Below are 18,830 nucleotides of genomic sequence, written 5' to 3'. Positions count from 1 at the left end.
CTTTCAGTCTGTTCATTGACTGCCCACAGTAAGGAAACCAAAGAAGTGTGTCTTGTTACACATCACATTAATCACGGTGTTTGAACTCTCTTTATTAGAGGGGGACCTAATACATAGCATAGCAAGACCATCTGGACTTCAGACACTGCTCAAACACTTTTAGGACTTTCCCAGTTTTCAGCAAGAGTTTTTAAAATCAGTTCACTTCTAGAAAATCTTACTATTTAAAAATGTTCGAGTCAGGTGTTTGTTAGTTTATTTATTGCATTTATTAATTTGTTTATTTATTCATATATATAATACTTATAAAAGTGCCAAATAATATATTTTTAACCCTATAAAATATTTAAGCTCATTTCTTTAGCATAGTGAGTAGTACAGTATGTGATTGGTTGAGGCAGTCAATATGGTCTAATCACTGATGCCATTCAGCAGTATTTCTGCTTATATTTAATCTGCACGGGTCTCTTTATCTGTCCTTACCTTGTTCAATGAGCAGCACCTGAGAAGCATAATGTTTCTTAGAGAACGTGATTATAAAGTATATCTGTAATTTCTGTTTGGTTTGCCTTTTACATTTTCCTGGAATTTAATTTGTGAATCTGTACAAGATGTGCAGTTTTGTAGATCTGCCCCTTTGAGGCAAATTGTAGGTGTAAGTTCAACATCACTTTCTGGCAGAGGTAGACAGTAACGAAGTACATTTACTTTAGTATTGTACTTAAGTACACTTTTTGAGTATCTGTACTTTACTTAAGTAATATTTTTATTTTGGAAACGTATGACCTTAACTTCACTATATTTGAAAGACAAATATTGTACTTTTCACTCATTTCTATCAAGATCCTCGAAGTAGAAAGTAGTTGCTATGTAGCAGCTTTAAAAGTCAGTGGGTGACCTCTTTTTTTTCAGACAGTGTATCAGTAATCACTCTTGTAGGGCTACATGAAGTGATTTCCCAGCATTTTCTGAACACTGATCAGTTGCAAATGTGATATGTATTTACAACAGTTCAATAATAAGAAGTTAATATTGTGGTATGTATTAGACACAGTATAGTCTGATTTTGCAAAATTGTGTAAATGAAAATATTTCCTATAAAGCCAACGAAGAACTGTTGTGCATCTCCTAACAAAACACAATAGGTGTTTGACTTGAAGCAGCACTGCACTGATCTGTATATACAAGACATCAAAGTACCACGAGTGCCACGATTAGAGAGCATTTTCGAAATTTTTGTATGTCAAATTAATCTTGCTGTTTTGCTTATTTGTTAAAGCAGTGTTGCTGTTGTAAAGTTATACATGTAGATGTGTGCACACTGCCAGAGCTATGTGAGATCACTACCATGCTGCTAACAATATTTTTTTTTGTCAACTCACTTGTTTAATTTCTATAGGTTTTTAACATTCTAAAAGCTCTTTATTCCAAAGATACTACGAGCTAGTCAGTGTATTCAGTAGGCATAATGTATTGTAAGTTGCTTCGGAGGCATAAGGTATTGCAAGTATTACATACAACAACAATAAAAGTGCATTGACATAAAAAAGGAAATTTACTTTTGATACTTAAGTACTTTTAAATGCAAGTAAAAATCTGTCTTTACAACTTTCACTTGTACTGGAGTAATATTTGATCAGCATTATATGTACTTTCTCTCAAGTAATGTGTACTTGTGTACTTGTGTCCACCTCTTCTTTCTGGTGACAGGGATGCCACCTATCCTAACTGATTATAAGGTATCTTGTTAGGAGATAATAATTGCTTGAGTGGATAACAAAGCAAATAAGTGCTTGTTTGTAATTAGATATTTATCAAATATGTAATTGCAACCAACTGATGCAATTAAAAAGTTAGTGGAATGTGTGAAAAGTTGTTTGAACTTTAAAGTATCTGAGTTTTTTTTATGAATGAGCACATTGACAGAAAATGTAATTTAAAATAGACATTTATTTTTATAAAACATTTGCAGATGATATTCCACATCTTCATTTAGTGCTTTAAATTGTTTTTTTTACCACTGTTCTTGATTGTTAAACTAATCTCTCACATGTTTAAAATACATTTACCTAAATAATCTTTATAAAAGAATTTGTCATAGTTGATTATGTAAGACCTTACAACACCAACAATAAAACATTCAAAAAAGAACAAAAGGTTAATAAAAATCATAAGATCCATTGGATCTATTCAGAAACATGGAACATGTTCATAGAATATTAATATTGCATCTCACTGTGAGATATATATAATTGTTAACATAGCAGATTCAGTTCGCTTGAAGCATGATTTGCCAATAGCAAAAATACAGTGAATTCCAAATGTAGGAATACAATCAATTATTCTCTCATGAAAGAGAGAGACCTAGAATAACATGTTAATCGTGGTAGTTAACATTGTTGTTTTTAAAAAAAAACATAAGAACAGCTTCTACCAGGGTCTCCAGAGCTCCAGAGTTTGCTCTTTGCTGCTGCTCTGTGCGGCTGGTGAATTGAGCTGAGGCTGCACACGTGTGTTGTTCAGTGAACATCAAAGATCACACAACAGAAGTGCGCGCGCTCTCGCTCTCTCTCTCGCTCTCTCTCTCTCTACCGTTGAGTAACTTGTGCATTGTTTTACTTACTTGTTTTTGACATATCCGTCCGAACTATAAACTTTCCAGTGATGTCTGTGAGAAAGGTATATTCACTCGACAAGCTCGCGCATCTGCGCCGCCGCGCGCTCAATCCACTCAGCGTGCTTTGTTAATCAGCTCGCTCACATCAGCTATACAGGCGTTAATACTGAATGTTTAACATTATATTCATTGCATACATATACTTCGTAGTAGACATCCATAACTCCTTTCTGCTGTCTGTTGTCAGTGTTTCTTTGTTTAAATATGGCGCTTATCACATGCTGTGTGGTATCGGCGTTTGGTATCGGGGCATTTTAACGAGTACGAGTACGAGTACAGGAGGCCAGTATCGGGCCCGATACCGATACCAGTATCGGTATCGGTGCATCCCTAATTTATGCTGTTTATATTTCATAATCTATGATTTATGCAGTCAGATATGAGATGCTGAATATTTACCTTGTTTGAGAGTGGAAGTTGTTCTCTGCTGATGATTGATCCAGAGATTGTAGGTGCCAATTTGCTGTTTCTTGTGTTCAGTTCTTCGTTAGGATCAGATCTGTGCTCAGCTCTCTCTCCTCTCCCTCTATTTATACTCCCAAATCTCCATATGAATGTGTGAGTCTGGAGTTTGCTGGAGGTTCTCACAGTCTGCAGCCAATGGGAGCGTTTGGGCCGCCACATGGCTGCTGAAGCCCTTATTGCTCCGACACAATGAGCGCATCTCTGGGGAGCAGGTGGAGGGTTGGAGACTGTGTGAGAAAGTGCAGCCTTGTTGCTCACCATTAGGATTAATTGCTCACAAAAGCACTTGCTGTTTATATGAAAGACCTACAATGAAAATAATGGTTTCAAAATTTCTTCCATTTCACCCTTTTAGAATAATTTGTAGAATTCTTAAATATCAATATTAATAGTGATTGTAAAAACTCAAATACGGTCATAGGGATAATAAACAGAAGGTTTGAAATTCATATTTCAGCCAGTAAATAATCATCTACTAATCATCAATAAAATCATCTTCAATTACACTATGGCAAAAATATTTGGAAAATTACAGTTTTACAATTTTATTGAATGAATCGATTTATTGAATTCTCACTTTTTAAGCATTAATCTATGAGTCCAAACAAGCAAATAAATGCCCATCTCAATTAGGGACAGTGTCATAAACACCCCTGTGAGGTTTCTATAGAGTCTCTTGACGACATGCCTAATTGCCTGCAGTAAGGCACACTTCTATTCATCTCTGATGAATGGACAGACTGTGGGAAAGCGGTGGAAAGTGCAGTCCCAGTCCTGCACTACATCACCCACCTTCAAGACTTCATTCTGAGAGAGGACATCTGAACTGCATCTGAAAGAGTAAACCTGTGGCACCTTACTATCGAATTGCTGTCCTGTTTCTTGAGGAAATCTGAAGTAGAATGGATATTTTTTCCACTTAAACTTGAGAATGAAACATTTGTTTAAACATACTTTTACAAGAATTAATTAAACATTAAAAATAACAATTAATTGAACAAAAAAAGTTTGTTCTTTTGATTCTACACTACTAATAGGTCACTTATCAAATAAGACACCAGAGCATCAGATGAGACTTCAAAAGGGGTTTACACTTTCTCACAATCTTCCTCCCTGTAATACATCCCTCTCCACCTGCCTGTCAGAGACAAGCTCATTGTTTCCTGTGCAATAAATGCCTCACTGAGCATGTGGCAGCCCTCTGCTCCTTTGAGCTTTTCGAATGCTCCCATTGGCTGCAGACTGTGAGAACCTCCAGCAAACTCCAGACTCACACATTCATATGGAGATTTGGGAGTATAAATAGAGGGAGAGGAGAGAGAGCTGAGCACAGATCTGATCCTAACGAAGAACTGAACACAAGAAACAGCAAATTGGCACCTACAATCTCTGGATCAATCATCAGCAGAGAACAACTTCCACTCTCAAACAAGGTAAATATTCAGCATCTCATATCTGACTGCATAAATCATAGATTATGAAATATAAACAGCATAAATGATGGATGAAAGTTTCTAAATGCATGTTCCTAATGTTTCCTCAGCTGAGAAAGCCAATAGTGGAGAAGATCCGCAGAGAACGAATCAACAGCAGCATTGAGAAGCTCAAGTCTCTTCTGGGTCAAGAGTTCCTAAAGCAACAGCCCGACTCCAGACAGGAGAAAGCTGAAATCCTGGAGATGACGCTTGATTTCTTGAGACGCCAGCAGCGCTCCCAGAATCCCTCGGCCTGCAGCTCTACTGCAGCTCGTGACGGACGCTCCAGATGTGTGCAGGAGGCCGTCAACCTCCTGTCTCAGTGTCCAGTGCAGACTGAGTCCCACAGAAGACTGCTGAAGCACTTCCTGCACATGCAGCCCTACACAGAGAACAACACACGTGTGCCGCCTCAGCTCAATTCACCAGCCGCACAGAGCAGCAGCAAAGAGCAAACTCTGGAGCTCTGGAGACCCTGGTAGAGCCACGAGGACCCGTATGATTTATCAGACAGAATTCATTATGCCAGTCTGAGATTGGCATGGACTGTAATTCTAATGTAGGAATTGATTTCCACCTCTGCTGCTTAATCTGCTGTCAGAGAAAGTTTGTTTCATTGAAACTGTGTGACCAGTGATATTTGATCAGAATGTACAGAATCATTTGCTTTGTAAAATGATTATTACATTTGTAAAAATTAAGTTTCAAAGAAACGTTAAAGTCTGATTCAGACATTTGAGCTCTTGTAGCTCTTTCACCCATATTGGGTTTATTTTCTCTGCATCTAAAAGATGATGACACTGCTTTCATTTACTGAAAGCTTTTGATTTATATTTTGTTGTTTAAAATAGATCTAATATTTCTTATGAGATTTTTTTTTTTCATTTGAAGGAAATATTTTGTGTGTTGAAAGCACAAATTGCAGTTTTTAATGTTTGCATGTGTTTAGATGAATGAGACATTTCCCCTGTAAAGGGCAGTTGTTTATCACTGCTCACTGTTAGTGATTTGAATTTTACTCTTTGTATTCAAAGTCAAGTTGTTACCTTCTTTAAAGGTGTCTTGCATTGCACCTTGCACTGGATAATAATTTGAAATGTCTGTGACATTCCCAGTTCAAGAGAACTACAGATGTAATAACATGAGTTCTTCATGATTGTGAAAATGTTTTTGCATATTGTTACTAATGTTACTTCTTTGTTACTTTAAGGCACTTGAATGTCCTTCAAAGTCGAGGCAGAAGTTCACTGTCAGATTTGCTCTCATATGAAGAGCTGCAATCATATTGCTTATGACAAATAAATTGTACAATCAAAGTTTTTGTTCTGTGTTCTGTTTTATTTAACTATATACTTAATACATATTTTTAATAGAGTAAAGTATGTCTGAATAGTATAGTCTCATCAAAAACTCTAACCCCCGGTTTCACAGACAAGACTTAAACCTAGTGCCAGACTAAAATGCATGTCTGAGCAGTTTTTTTACTGAAAGAAACTTACACTGATAGTGTTTACATAACTTTATACACTTAAATTTCAGTTAGAGTAAATCAAGGTTTGATCTTGAAAAGAAAATCAGCATGTCGGATGTGGAAGAAGAGGTGTGTTAAATAAAATTTTACTATTATTAACAGTATTTTTAGGGTTACAACATTTCAAGAATTGGGTTGAGAATCAGATGAATTATCAATTTTTTTCAAAACTTATTTTATCTTTTCAAAATAAGATAGATATTAAAATAGCATAGTTCTAACCGGCGAACCTGACTTGATATAAGTTTCTAGCTCTCAGAAAATGTTTGAATTTACAGTAATTACTTGGGAAATAAATTCCTGCATATTTTTTCCATGCAGGTATAGCTCATATAGTTCTCACAGTGGATGAATATTCATGTTAAAATACAGAGGCCACAAAATATAGAACATAGTGTGTGTGTTACACAAAACTTGTTTTTTTTGTGTGATTAATAATAACCCAAAACCCATTACATATCAACCTACACTGATAAGGAGACAGTAGATGACTGTCTCTGATTGAAGCCTGACTGATGGGGTAAAGCTGTACTGAGACTTCATTCCCTGGAGTTTTCCCACACTCTGCCCTTTCAGAGAACTCAACAATAGTGTGTTTCATTAAGAACAATTCAGCACATGGCCATAAGAACTTCAACAGAGACCCATGGGACAGATTCTACTGAATCATTAGCAGTCGTCTTAATTACTGTAAGATGTATTTAGAGTATTTGGAGATTACTCTTTTAAAGTTTAAGGCATTGTTATACATTAAAAAAAAAACAAAGGGAAAAGATTGAACTAGGTAATGTTTTGTTACTCTGAAACTGCCGTTTCAAATTATGGTTATCGTGTGTAAATTTCAGAGTCATGGCAAATGAGAAGTTCTTTTTAATTCCTGTTATTTGCCTCTTAAAAAGCAAAAACCTACACAAGGTGTATATCTTACTGTTTACACTTCTGTTCAATAGATGTCTTATGCTTACCAAGGCTGCAATTATTTGATTAAAAATACAGTAATAACAATAATATTGTGAAATATTGTTAAAATGTTTCTTTTTCAATATATTTTAAAATGTATTCCTGTGATGGAAATTTTAAATTGTCAGTTTCAAGAAACATTTCTTATTATTGTCAATGTTGAAAACCTAATATTAAAAATTAAGTATTAAAAAAACGTAATATTAAAATATTGAACGCTTGATGAGAAACATCATAAATTTTTTCAGGATTCTTGATGAATAGAAAGTTTAAAAGAACAGCATTTACTTGAAACTGAAATCTTTTGTAACATTATTAATGGCCTTACTGTTACTTTTGACCAGTTTAATGTATCTTTACTAAATACGTATTAATTGTTTCCAAAAAAAAAAATACTGAACACAGACATTTGATTGGTAGTGTATACAATACATGTGCTTTTTTATTTTTTATTTTTTTTACTTTTTTTTCTCATGTACCCCAAAAGCCCCATCAGTAAGGCTCAAGTACCAGAATTTTTTTAGGATTATCATTAGTATTAGTAGAGTCACCAGTATTATTAATATTTGTTTATATTTGAAAGGAGCTGGAAAAAAGACCATGAGATAAATCACAGTTAATTAGTTATTTTAATCAGTTTTTTTTGTGTGTTTTTTTTTTTATTACTGGTTTAACAAAACAAAAGCAAAATATTTCCAAGTACCCCCAGGAACCTGCCTAAATACCCCCAGGGGTCCACACACGCCTGCTTTATAGGAATCACTAATTCATTTTGAAAAGGGACATCTGAATTACACTAAAAAGATACTCAACAGAACAGTTATTATAAAACTACTTGCACATCCACCAGAAGTGAAACCTTATGATGAATCAATTGAATAAAACTGAAATATGTTGTGTTGTGTTTTGGCGATGAGAATGTTCCACTATTAATGGCACGTGCTTTGTCAATAAATGACCCCAGTGTCACACAACAAACAAAGCTTTAAATGAGGGCTCTCCACTTTCTCACACACTCTCCATCCTTAACACCCATCCCTCCACCTGCTCCTCAGAGACGTGCTCATTGTTTCCTGAGCAGTAAGCATGTCATTTAGCATGTGGCGGCCAACTGTTCCTTGTGTCATTAGTCCTCTACTAATGTAGGAATTGATTTCCGCCTCTACTGCTTATGCAGGACCTTTAATCTGCTTTCAGAGAAAGTTTGTGTTTCATTGAAACTTTGTGACCAGTAATATTTGATCAGAATGTACAGAATCATTTGCTTTCTAAAATGATTACATTTGTGAAAATTAAGATTCATAAAAACGTTAAAGTCTGATTTAGACTTTGAGCTCTTGTAGCTCTTTCACCCATATTGGGTTTATTCTCTCACTGCTTTCATTTACTGAAAGCTTTTGATGCATATTTCTGTTGTTTGAAATACATATAATGCTTCTCTCATATAAGAAATATTTCTTCATTTGAAGGATATTTGATTGTGTTAAAAGCACAAATTATTGTTTTTAATGTTTGCATGTGTTTACATGATTGAGACGTTTCCCCTGTAAAGGGCAGTTGTGTAGTGTCACTATTAGTGATTTAAAATGTGTCTTTTATAAGCAAAATGTTTTCACCTTCTGTGAAGGTGTCTTCCGTGCATTACTTCATATTGAAGTACAGGATAAAAATAAATTTGATTATATTTTCTGACTATAAACCCTTGCTGTCACTGAATTCCTTGTCCATCAGATTAACACACAGCATAAATCAAAGCACATTTGCACACTTTAAAAGTTATTCAAATCACTATTTAGTTTAAATCTCATGGTTTGGTTCAAGATGCGCATATACTTGAAAATATCCCTATAAATGATGCATTTATCAATTCAGATATAAGCAAAATTATAATGTCTCTATTCAGGTCTAGTTTGCAATTCATTCATGTCATATTTGACTACTGACCTTTTACTACATTAACTGCAGTTATTCAATGAAAAATAATGTATTTTCATCACGTTAAGCACTCAACATCCAGCATAGCTCAGACCTGAATTTCACTGAGCAGAGATAAACATATAATTACATTACAAATACAGTAAGCAAATTTGTCATCTATTAGAGGATAAATAAAGATGCATTTTCTTGAGACGACAGCAGCACAATCCCTCATTCCATTACAGGAAATCTGGTCACTTCAGAGGTAAACAGGAAACAGGGCAAGTCATGCTATCATATTCAAACTTATTAAGAGCATTCTCAGAAAAAAAGGTACAAAAGCTGTCCCTGGTGCGTTACCCTTACAAAAGTTATACCTTTATACCTTATTTGCCCATAAAGGGTGCATATTAGTTCCTTAAATGCACGTAGTACCGAAAGTGTACATATTATTACCTAAATGGTTCCACCCCACTGACAGCTTTTGAGTGTAACTGTGATTTCATTTAACTTATGAAGAGTTTGACAAATGAAGAACTTGCTGAAAGTATTCAGATTATATTTTATGTTTTAATGTAGTAATTATTTTATATGGCAAATGAAGGACCTTGATGTGCAGACTGACTAAACAGCAATTAAAACATATTTATAGTGTGCAAATGTGCTGTGATTTGTTTTGATTGATGAGGAAAACAGTCAAAACATTGCACAGATTATATTCTTGAAATTTATTTTCATGTTGCACTTCAATATAAAGTAATACAAATGCTGAACACACCTTCAATGAAGGTAACAACTTGACTTTGAATACAAAGAATACAATTCAAATCACTAACAGTAACAATATTCAACTGCCCTTTACAGGGGAAATGTCTCATTCATGTAAACGCATGTAAACATGAAAAACAACATGTGCTTTTAACACATAATCAAATATCCTTCAAATTAAGAAATATTTCTTATATAATAAGAGAAGCATTATATGTATTTCAAACAACAGAAATATGCATCAAAAGCTTTCAGTAAATGAAAGCAGTGAGAGAATAAACCCAATATGGGTGAAAGAGCAACAAGTGCTCAAAGTCTAAATCAGACTTTAACGTTTTTATGAATCTTAATTTTCACAAATGTAATCATTTTACATGGCAAATGATTCTGTACATTCTGATCAAATATTACTGGTCACAAAGTTTCAATGAAACACAAACTTTCTCTGAAAGCAGATTAAAGGTCCTGCATAAGCAGTAGAGGCGGAAATCAATTCCTACATTAGAATTACAGTCCATGCCAATCTCAGACTGGCATAATGAATTCTGTCTGATAAATCATACGGGTCCTCGTGGCTCTTACCAGGGTCTCCAGAGCTCCAGAGTTTGCTCTTTGCTGCTGCTCTGTGCGGCTGGTGAATTGAGCTGAGGCGGCACACGTGTGTTGTTCTCTGTGTAGGGCTGCATGTGCAGGAAGTGCTTCAGCAGTCTTCTGTGGGACTCAGTCTGCACTGGACACTGAGACAGGAGGTTGACGGCCTCCTGCACACATCTGGAGCGTCCGTCACGAGCTGCAGTAGAGCTGCAGGCCGAGGGATTCTGGGAGCGCTGCTGGCGTCTCAAGAAATCAAGCGTCATCTCCAGGATTTCAGCTTTCTCCTGTCTGGAGTCGGGCTGTTGCTTTAGGAACTCTTGACCCAGAAGAGACTTGAGCTTCTCAATGCTGCTGTTGATTCGTTCTCTGCGGATCTTCTCCACTATTGGCTTTCTCAGCTGAGGAAACATTAGGAACATGCATTTAGAAACTTTCATCCATCATTTATGCTGTTTATATTTCATAATCTATGATTTATGCAGTCAGATATGAGATGCTGAATATTTACCTTGTTTGAGAGTGGAAGTTGTTCTCTGCTGATGATTGATCCAGAGATTGTAGGTGCCATGGCTGTGTCTTTAGTTCAGTTCTCCGTTAGGATCAGATCAGATCTGTGCTCAGCTCTCTCTCCTCTCCCTCTATTTATACTCCCAAATCTCCATATGAATGTGTGAGTCTGGAGTTTGCTGGAGGTTCTCACAGTCTGCAGCCAATGGGAGCGTTTGGGCGCCACATGGCTGCTGAAGCCCTTATTGCTCCGACACAATGAGCGCATCTCTGGGGAGCAGGTGAAGGGGTGTTTAAGAGGGATGAAGATTGATTCAGCTAGTGGCCTGTGAATGTGGGAAATTTGTGACCTCGTAAATTGATCTGACTGCAAGTCACTTCAGTCTTTAAAGCACAGTTTATTGTGTTCTTCACACAAGGGCCAAAATTGTCCTGTTGTCTCTTGGGAGTTAGACATGAGCCTCAAGGTATATACAGGTATATTTAGCAAATTATTCAAAGGAAAAGGATACCTTTGTGCCACATATATACATTTTTATTTGTATTTTTTTATTGTATTTATCATTCTAGGTAATTATGACATATTTTACATAAAAACAACAAATAAATATAACAATGAATAGAAAAAAATCTAGATATAATTTATAATTAAATGTACAGTTTTTATTATATTTTATTTTTTTTTCAAGCTTTTTCAAGCTTATCCCATGGAAGTAGAGTACAATCTCTGAAGTGTGTACAGGCAGTTTTCCTCTCAGCTTTATGAGGTCTGAGCAGCACACTGCTCTCTTGGCACACTCTCCTTACACATCCTTAAGACACTTCCAGCTGTCTGGCCTGCTGTCTGCTGGCTGACTCTCGGTCACACGCTCCACTCAGTGAGAACCTGGGAGCGCTTGTGTAGCACGGCTTCCCACACTTATTCACTGACACTGATCCCACTGATAAAAGAAGCGTGGCCCATTACACAATGTCAGAGTGACCCTGCCTCCCACTTCCCAGCGCTCACTGTTCTCACAGCACCTCCCAGGCAGCCAGGCTCACCATCTGGAGGCATCATTCAATTACCACCCTTAAACAACAGCGTCCCAGCCCTAGAGTGTACAACATAGGCTATATCAGATAACATCATCTGCTCATTCTAAGTTTTTCTTTCTTTTTTTTTTTTGGACAAAACTGTGTCATAATGCAGCAATTAATCATGATTTCATGCATAAAATGTGAAAATAAACATTTGTAAGTGTGACCAATATTATTATATGCATCAGGTTTGTATCAACTTTTGTGGAATAATTTGCATACTTAATATTTATATAATAAATATGTATATTAAACTATTATAAATAAATACATTTTTAATGTGATTAATTCAATTTAAAAATGTATTGAAAATAATAAATAAATAAATTGACTGATGTTGAATGTCTACACATTAATATCTTTAGCATCACCTTTTATGCTGAGTTTTGCTTGTTTTAGAGCTATGAGCAAAATAATCCACCACTCTATATTTAATAAATATTAATATAAATAAATAAGTATAATAAATTATGTATGAATAAAATAGGAATAAATTGATGTTTAATGTGTATTTAATAAGTAAATAAATAAGTAAATCAATAAATATAGCTAACTTTCATGTTGAGTTTCACTTGCTTTAGAGCTATGAACTAAATCCATCATTGTATATTAAATATTAATGTGCATAATGAATGAACAAATGAATAAATACATTTTTGATGTTAAATGTCTAAACATTTAATCTCTTTGCTATCACCTTTTAGGCTGAGTTTTGCTTTCTTGTAGTATTTCTGAACAGATGTTTAAGTGCACATTCCCACACATTATTGGCTGACAGCATGAATGAGGTCAATGCTAATTCACATGCTCACTGCTGCTCTTTTAGCAATGCCTCAGTCCTTGACTGACAGACCAAATAAAACCCACCTGCTCATTTGGTTTTTAGGGCCTTGGCATTAAATAATTAAACAATCCACCCTTGCACTATTGTCATACTGCAGTTTCCTGATTGGTTAAAAAGTGTGAGAACTTACATCTCATTAAATTCAGCCCGCCTGCATATAAATTCAAGCCAAGGGAAAGAGAAAATTCAATGCATATCACTTCTCAACACAACACACTGAAGAACAACCCAGGCCTTCACCATGAGAGATCTGCAGAAAACGTAAGTTAACAAACAGTCATGACATAAAGTTATTGTCTGTTACAGTTCTTTTCAAACTATTGAACTAAGTCATGTAAATGCTTCTTGTCTCTTAGGTATAATCTTATGAGTCTGGAGAGGAAATGCTCAGATGGCGTAGAGCAGATTATGGGCGTTCTAGAGCAGCGGCTGCACAATGGTGTTTCTCCCACTGACCTTTGGGGAAAAACAGTCTCTTTCTTCACCCCAAAGAAGACCTTGCTCTTCCACAATGGATACTCCAAGTATTCGAGGGAGACACTTCGCTTATTCCCAGACTCAGCAGAGGATGTGGCTCCTTTGTGTATTCAGCAGTGACAAGAAGCAGTGCCATGGAAGAGATGGAAATGCATTTGCCAAATCTTGATCCGCTGAAAGACGTTATGAACTGAACTCACCCTGCGTACTTGAAATGGAGGCGTTATTCTCCTATCTTATTTTTTCCAGCAGCATATTAATGAAGAAAAGTCTTTTATAAAGACGAATTCTAAATCGAAATGAACACTGCCCTGAGGGGATTTTTTTTATCGGTCCAGAAATGGATCTTATGTTGGGATTTGTTGTAATATCAACAATTGTTGGTAATTGCTTTAATGCAATATACAAAGAAAAAAAGATATTCAGAATTCAACATTAAGCATATATGAATGTTGAATGATAAACTTAAAACTAAACTATATTCCTTGATAAAAAGGAAAGTCTTGTATGCCGTTTATGCAAGAGATTATGTTAGTCTTTATTACTTACAAATTTAAAAAAGGCATTTATTGATGATTTAATGAGACAGGTTTATGTGAATCTTTTTTGTTAATAAAAATCCATTTCATGTGTATTAGCCTATTTGTTTATTCAGCTTTACTATATTGTATAGAGTATTATTCACTTATAGTTGTTGTCATGTTTTGTGGATTCAGTAACAAAAGTGACACAACTAGGCTAAAGTACAGGGTTTCTGCCGGTCTTAAATGTCTTAATTTGCCCTTGCACAAATTAAGGCCATTAGAAGGTCTTAAATCAGAGCAGAAAGTCTTACATTTATAAAGTCTTGGCATTAAATGTTGCAGGCATTGCTAAAAATTCATATCTTCCTCAGTATTTTTGTCATGTTTTCCAATACAAATAACTAAATCAATCTTTAAAATCAGGATACATTTACTTGAGATTCAAAGTAATCTTTTGTCATTTTGCTTCTCGAATAAAAGGATCTTGAGTTAAGAATCTTTAGATATTTACACAGGTAAACAAGACTAAATAAATAAATACTAGTATACTGAGGAAGAACATCACTATTTTGCGGTGTGATCAGAAGTTACAAGTAAAAGTTACTTCCATGTTCTAGTGGTTATGAGCTGAGGTATTCAAGTCTTAAACTTTGTGTGTGTGTGTAAAATGAATCTAAAAATAATATAGATCTGCTGGAAGTTGTTTTTCAAAGTGTTGTTATTATGTGTGCTCCTTAGACATTTACATTTAGAGAACATACTGACCTATTGTGTTACTTTCAATTTATTCCTTACATTTTCCTTACTTGGTCTCAAAAATGTATTTAAAAAGTTTTAAATTTACCTTCATAAAATCTGCAGAAATGCAAAGTAGTAGTACACAAGCTGTTCTGCATTGCCATCTTGCGGTCCCCAAGAGTCACTGCAATGACATTCATTTGGGGCTATTAGTTGAATGTTACTTAACAAAAAAAAAAACGCATTGTTATAGACAGCAAGGACATTTAATATATTTCAGAAAACTTCCCCTTAGAATGTCACACATATATGACAGTGTTTTAATTGCCTTGAAATAAATCATTCTAAGCTAAATCCTCAGTTTGATGTTCATTGCGATTTACACTGGGCGAAGCTCAACAGATCACTGTGTTCCACAGTGTGTCGAGCCTAAATTGGTACATCTGAGCGGTGTGTGATGCACTTACATTAAAAAACAGGAGCAGGAGGGGGCGGTTGATTTATTGGCTCCTGCTGAGGGGCAGCGTGTTCCCCTGGAGATGTGAGCAACTAATTCAACTGCTGTTCCACTGGACCCCAAAACCTCCACATTACTACTGTCGTCCACCAATCACTCTCCGGGCTTCTGGCCTGGTTTCTTTCTATGATCAAACCCCCGGGAGATGTACTGGGAATGAACCCCTCCCAGTTTAATCACACTTACAAGAACGGTCGGAACAGACCAGAACAGAACAGCAGCAATGTTCAAAAATATCTTGCATGGCTGCACAGTGACATTATTCGTCAGTGTCTCACGGTGTCACATAAACCTGTGCAGAAAATAAAACATTTTAGAGTGGCAGAACAATGCACTTTCAAATTTCACAGATCAGTACGATATAATTTAGTTGTTGGATGTCTGTCCATATTACACTTTTCGCGTTGCTATAATTAATAGAGCCTGCTAATTACAATTAATTATTAGGCCTGCACTGCTTTCTGTAATACTTGATTGCAATTAGTCTATTGCGGTATTGAACGTTCAAATATTTTTTGTTTTATGGAAGCTAAATTAAATATTTCAAAACACCTGCGCCACTTTCATGTAGCCTATCCTGCATTTCTCCGCGGTCTCGCTCTTTTCATATCAATGCACTTAAAATAGCGCCATCTCGCGACTGAAATCAATTGATATCAATGTCCCTGAATATGCATAGTAGGCTGCTCATTTTAATGCATGGAAGGTAAACATAAAACGAAATCAACAACGAAAAGAACTAAACAGTAAATGAGATAGCTAAACAGAGCTGGATGAGAAAGGAACATTTTGGATTAAAATAGGACTGAATCGCGGATTAATATGATAGGCTATAATAATTTATATTTATATTGTAGTAATATGTATAAATTATACAATTTATATTATATATATATATATTTATATAATTATAATAATTATATAATATAAATAATTTATATTGAAATATGTTCGCTTTTGCCTCTTAGCAGAGGTTTTATATTAATCTAAAATAATAATGATATAATATAAAATATTAATTTAACTCAAATAAATATTTAAAATCCATGTATTGGTAAGTAACCGTTTTACACCCTACTGGGGTTTGCTTTTCCTAAACTAATTGTACTAATTGTAATTGAAGACTGTATGTTCAAATTTTGAATGATAACTGATAAAGGATAGGCTATAGATAGGCTAACTGAACATTATAGTGTAGACACATAGGCCTAAATATTTCATATATAGTTCCTTAATGTATAACACATTTTACAAACAATATTAAACATTAAGACATTTCCCAAAACCTGAACCATTAAAACCCGTCAGACTCACACTCACACCATTGTTTCAGTCAGTATGATGAGATGCGAGCGCTTCTTTTGTTCAGGTGTTTAGGTTAGGCAACGCCCGCGACTCGCAGTCTTCAGTGAGAGCTCGAGACTGCGCTTCACACGCACACGCGCGCTCATTGTGGACTGCAACCAGAAAGAACGGATCACACAACGGAGAGCAGGTGATCACTTTCGCTATTCTTTTCTCTTGAATGTTTGTTATTGTTCTTTAGTCATTATTGAGTTGTTTTGTGAAGCACAGGTGAACAAGTCTGCCATATTAAAACTATTATAGATCAGTAAATGTTAATTCAGGATTGTATAGCTGCACTAAGTAGGCTATGTCATTGTGTTAACGGTGTTACTACAGAAATAGTTGAAACGTTATTGCTCATATAAAGTATTATATGAGATCCATATTACAGTTGCTTCCAAAGTGAATAGTTTCAAGAGTAGGAAAAGTGGAGCCTCTGTATAAGGAAGAACAAGCCCGGATTCCCCAATGAAGTAATCATGTCACTGTTTACACAGACTAATGAGAGAAAGGGGTGAAGCTTTGATATTTTAGGCTCCTCCTGAGCAGCATTGGCGTGCACAGCATGGGATCCTGAAATTAATAAAGATCATATGAACACATGATCAGCTGCATATGCAGATTTGAATAATTAAGTGCATAGGAAACAGAGAGACACTTATTATTTGTTTAATTTTCTGGTAAATTATGCTGTGCTTCAAAGATAAATGTGTTATTGCAGCAACCTTCAAATGATTGCATTTTCTTTTTATGGTAAATTGGTTATGGAAACTAATGTTTGAAAGATACTTTCCTGAAGTTTATCAGTGTTTTAGTGCCTCCTGCAATTTGTAATATTTTCATAAAACTGTGCTGCCATATATGATGATTTTACACCAACATCTGGAAAACCGAATAATTTTCCAGTAAATCTTTCAACATCCTCAGGCTTTATCTATAGCATCCAAATCATAAGCTCTTGGTTAACTCTCCAAGTTTTGCCGTTCATATATGTAAATGCAGCAGCAGTTGGGAAATGTTGGATTTATCACAACTCTAATCTGTCAGTACATGAAAGCTAAATTTGCTTGTTTAATTAGTCACACTCATCTGCTCAGTGTGTATAATCCATTTTCTGAAGATAAAAATCCCTTGGCTTGGATCAGTTCTCTTCATCCTCATCTCTAAGATGCTTAGAAAAATTACAGTTAGAGCGAATGCGCTTACATGTCTGCTTGAATATTATATTGTAACAAGTCAGATAGGGAATATAACACTTTTAAACTCCCCCAGACACCATTGCTTATGCAGAATCTTTGCCCAACATATATTCAGTGCTGTCCAGTGGTGTCAAGATCAAAGACCCAATGTAGAGCCTGGCACAACTCCCAAAGCTCTGCAAATGTTCACAAAAGGAAGAGCAACATAACATCAAATGGTCTGTCTTGCTGCTTTGCTTTGCTTTGGTTTATTTCAAGACATTATTTTTCCTACAAGCTTGTGGTGTGACCAGGTGGTTTTTTGAAGATCTTATGATTGAATAGAGGGAATTTTCTGCCCGTCTACATTTAGCTGTCTCAAAGCCAGTAACTCAATCTAAATTAATTGTTTGTACTGTGCAATGCTTAAAATAAGAACAGATTTTTGGAGACTGGCATTATATTACAGTTTCCTTTTTCACTGCATTTTATCAGGTCATCATCATATTAAGGAATATTAATCTTTATATTAATAAAAAAATCATAATCATATAAAATAATTTATTCCTGTGTTGGCAAAGCTGAGTTCTCAGCAGCCATTACTCTGGTTTCAGTGTCACATGATCCTTCAGAAATCATTTTAAAACGCCGATTTGGTGCTCAAAAAACATTTCTTATTATTAACAGTTTTGACTCTAGTGCTTCTTAATATTTGTTTCTGGATTCTTTTATGAATAGAAAGTTCAAAAGAACAATATTTATTTGAGATAGAAATAAATAACTTTATAAATGTATTTACTGTCACTTCAGTCTAATAATGCATCCTTGTTAAATAAAAGGAGGAATTCATTCCAAATAAATAAACAAATAAATAAATCTTACTCACCCAAAAGTTTTGAATAGTAGTATATAGTGATTCATTATTGTTTAAAGGGGTCATATGTTGCTAAAAATAACATTATTTTGTGTATTTGGTGTAATTAAATGTGTTTATGCGGTTTAAGGTTAAAAAACACATTATTTTCCACATACTGTACATTATTGTTTCTCCTCTATTCCCCGCCTTTCTGAAACGCGTAGATTTTTACAAAGCTTATCGGTCTGAAAAGCGAAGTGTACGCTGATTGGCTAGCGATCCAGTGCGTTGTGATTGGCCGAATACCTCAAGCGTGTGACGGAAATGTTACGTCCCTTACCATATTGTGATGCCTGCGGCAACCACATGTGACGA

At 35.3% G+C, this 18,830-nt stretch overlaps 3 protein-coding genes across 3 annotated transcripts in view; 2 read left to right on the top strand and 1 right to left on the bottom strand.

The window, feature by feature from the left end:
• Positions 1-3,231: 3,231 nt before the first annotated feature.
• LOC107712654 (transcription factor HES-5-like) lies at positions 3,232-5,245 on the top strand. The gene is made up of 3 exons (XM_016517962.1): positions 3,232-3,354; positions 4,384-4,575; positions 4,686-5,245. Exons 1-3 carry the CDS (start codon positions 3,232-3,234, stop codon positions 5,097-5,099), a joined length of 729 nt encoding a protein of 242 aa, XP_016373448.1. The 3' UTR covers positions 5,100-5,245.
• A 5,126-nt stretch (positions 5,246-10,371) lies between these two features.
• On the bottom strand, positions 10,372-11,100 carry LOC107712673 (transcription factor HES-5-like). The gene is made up of 2 exons (XM_016517980.1): positions 10,896-11,100; positions 10,372-10,785 (listed from the first exon to the last, which is right to left on the bottom strand). Exons 1-2 carry the CDS (start codon positions 10,953-10,955, stop codon positions 10,372-10,374), a joined length of 474 nt encoding a protein of 157 aa, XP_016373466.1. The 5' UTR covers positions 10,956-11,100.
• Positions 11,101-16,517: 5,417 nt separating this feature from the next.
• The window catches only part of LOC107712672 (draxin-like), a 5,317-nt gene continuing 3,004 nt past the window's right edge, over positions 16,518-18,830 (top strand). The window contains exon 1 of the mRNA XM_016517979.1: positions 16,518-16,569. The gene's annotated coding sequence lies outside the window, so the exon portion shown is untranslated. The remainder of the gene's footprint in view (positions 16,570-18,830) is intronic.

This window comes from Sinocyclocheilus rhinocerous, unplaced genomic scaffold (genome assembly GCF_001515625.1).
Source record: "Sinocyclocheilus rhinocerous isolate Xijiao unplaced genomic scaffold, SAMN03320098_v1.1 scaffold418, whole genome shotgun sequence".
NCBI classification, from domain to species: domain Eukaryota; kingdom Metazoa; phylum Chordata; class Actinopteri; order Cypriniformes; family Cyprinidae; genus Sinocyclocheilus; species Sinocyclocheilus rhinocerous.
The sequence above is the reverse complement of the archived record's forward strand: the minus strand, read 5'-3'. Positions and strand labels throughout refer to the sequence as shown.